The following is a 2,512-nucleotide window of genomic DNA, read 5'->3' on the forward strand; positions in this document are numbered from 1 at the left end:
CCCTCAAACGCCGCAGGTCTCTCCACAGTATCCTCAATACCCTCAAACGCCACAGGTCCAACCTCCTCCACCACTGCCTTACCAATACACCTCCAGTGAGCCAAATCAGCCTGCTTACCATAGCTGTGAGGTGACAGCAGGCCAGAGAGTCCCATGTGGAGGCCCTGATATTTCTGCTGTTGCATGTGAAGCGATTGGCTGCTGCTTTGATGGCCAACAGTGTTACTTTGGAAAAGCAGGTGGGTTTTTGATGACGCAGTTATTGTTTGCCAAAGAGGGAATAGGGTTGCAAATAATGTAGCTTTTGTCTCCTGTATGATGGCACAGCTGTATCCTAAGTAAACCCTCAAATAGTTTCTCAAATGACTGTGGACTTGTTACATTGTCTTTGGTCGATAATATCAGATCTTTTAACCCTCCAATGCCTGTTTTTGTGCCACCAGTGACCGTCCAGTGCACCAAGGATGCCCAGTTCATTGTGGTAGTGGCCAAAGATGCGACTCTGCCCAACATTGACCTTGAGTCAATCTTACTGTTGGGACAAGGTTTTGGCTGTACATATATCGACTCTAATTCAGAATTTGCCATCTACCAGTTTCCTGTAACTGCCTGTGGCTCTATTGTTATGGTAAGACCTTGATTGTTTTCTATTTTACAACCAATAAAGACAACTTTAAATTAATTAATTTTTTTCACCTTTTGTAGGAGGAGGCTGGTGATATAATCTACAAAAACAGGATTACCTCCACATTCGAAATTGGTACTTCTGCTACTGGAGTCATTACCAGGGACAGCCAGTATGAGTAGGTTATCCTCTTCTTAAAGATGTTTGTAGTGTCAAGACAAAAGTTCTGACCTAGAAACTTAATGCTAGTTGTCTTTTTCAGCTTGCTCTTCCAGTGTAGATACAGCGGAACCTCTGTTGAAACTTCGGTTGTAGAGGTGTTACCATTAGATAATCCTCCTCTACCAGTTTCTGCTCTGGGACCCATCACAGTACAACTGAGGTTGGCTAACGGACAATGCAGTACAAAGGGTTGTAATGAAGGTAAGTGTATGTTAGCCTGGCAGCAGATGATTTCATAATGTTGACTGTCTACCGACTAACTAGGATCTCTACTCTCACAGTGGATGCAGCCTATACCTCTTACTATACGGATGCAGATTATCCTGTAACCAAAGTACTGAGGGACCCTGTGTACGTGGAGGTTCAACTCCTTGAAAAGACAGATCCATCACTTGTCCTGACTCTTGGTCGCTGTTGGACAACCACAAGCCCTGACCCTCACAGTCTGCCCCAGTGGGACATTCTGATAGACGGGTAACTAGAACACCAATTTAGTCACACCCCTGTCAAGTCTACTCACTAGTAATAGTGAATAAAGAAATGAATGCTATGATAATATTGACTTTTAAATTCTTTTTAATTTCAATGTCATTGCCTTAACCTAATTTGCTCTCCTTCCAGGTGTCCATACAAGGATGATCGCTACTTGTCCGCAGTGGTTCCTGTTGATTACTCCTCTCCTCTTCTGGAATTCCCGAGCCACTACAGCCGATTCATTTTCAAAATGTTTACCTTTGTGGACCCCAATTCACTGGAACCCCTGAGGGAACAGGTATATATCCACTGATGAGAAACTGCTGCAGCAAAATATATTTTTGCATTACTCTGCCAACATTGCTTATTCCTTGTCCAGGTGTACATTCACTGCAGTACATCTGTTTGTGCTGCTGCACCGGGTAGCAACTGTGGACCATCATGCCAAAGACAAAGTAAGAGATGAATTTATAATCTACATAATTCAGGAGCAATATACACTTGAATCTGACCATGTTTGTGTGTCCATCTGCAGAGAGAGATGTCGAGGCTGTGAACCAGGAGACATCTGGGCCAAAGCTGGTGGCTTCTGTTGGACCTGTGGTCATGGTCGCACCGGAGCAGTAAACAGCACAGTGCCAAGCTCAAGAATTTGGTTGAGAACATATAGTAATAGAATATAAACATTAACATGGTTCAGTATTAGTGGTAAAACAAAATTACCATGTACAGTACGTATTTGTAGCGATTGTGAAAAGACAAGTAAAGAGCCAACGATGTGCTGCAGGAAGTTTGCATTCAATAAAACTAACTGTGATATGCTCATCTTATAAAGAACACCTTTTTAATTTAATACAATTTGGTTGACATTGTGTCAGCCAAGTGCCGATTTAACTTATGTCTGGGGCTGTATGAAGTGGCTACGTTTTATTGGATTACATTATATTAAAAGTGCTTATGTTATTTTTTTTGTTAGCCCTCATTTATGTGAACACAATATTAGAAACATTTCTCAACATAATTAAATTCAGCACAATACCGTAACTAACCACAGCAAAAACAATAACCACATAGTTAAATTAACTCCTGTCTGTCATTTTTTTTCTCTCAACAACAACAAAAAAAACATTACATTATAGTATTGGATTGGACTGCACAGGAGTACCTTATTATTGGAAAATCAGGGGTATT

At 41.3% G+C, this 2,512-nt stretch overlaps 1 protein-coding gene across 1 annotated transcript; it reads left to right on the forward strand.

The window, feature by feature from the left end:
• Positions 1 to 4: 4 nt before the first annotated feature.
• Positions 5 to 2,233, forward strand: LOC118330408 (zona pellucida sperm-binding protein 4-like; the record flags this gene model as incomplete). The annotated part of the gene is made up of 8 exons (XM_035664915.1): positions 5 to 239; positions 444 to 628; positions 706 to 803; positions 888 to 1,048; positions 1,129 to 1,321; positions 1,469 to 1,619; positions 1,701 to 1,776; positions 1,857 to 2,233. Coding segments are annotated over 8 exons (1,191 nt in total), but the record flags the coding sequence as incomplete, so codon positions are not given.
• Between the last annotated feature and the right edge of the window lie 279 nt (positions 2,234 to 2,512).

This window comes from Morone saxatilis, unplaced genomic scaffold (assembly GCF_004916995.1).
Source record: "Morone saxatilis isolate NCDOM2014 unplaced genomic scaffold, NCSU_SB_2.0 Contig2, whole genome shotgun sequence".
Classification (NCBI taxonomy): domain Eukaryota; kingdom Metazoa; phylum Chordata; class Actinopteri; family Moronidae; genus Morone; species Morone saxatilis.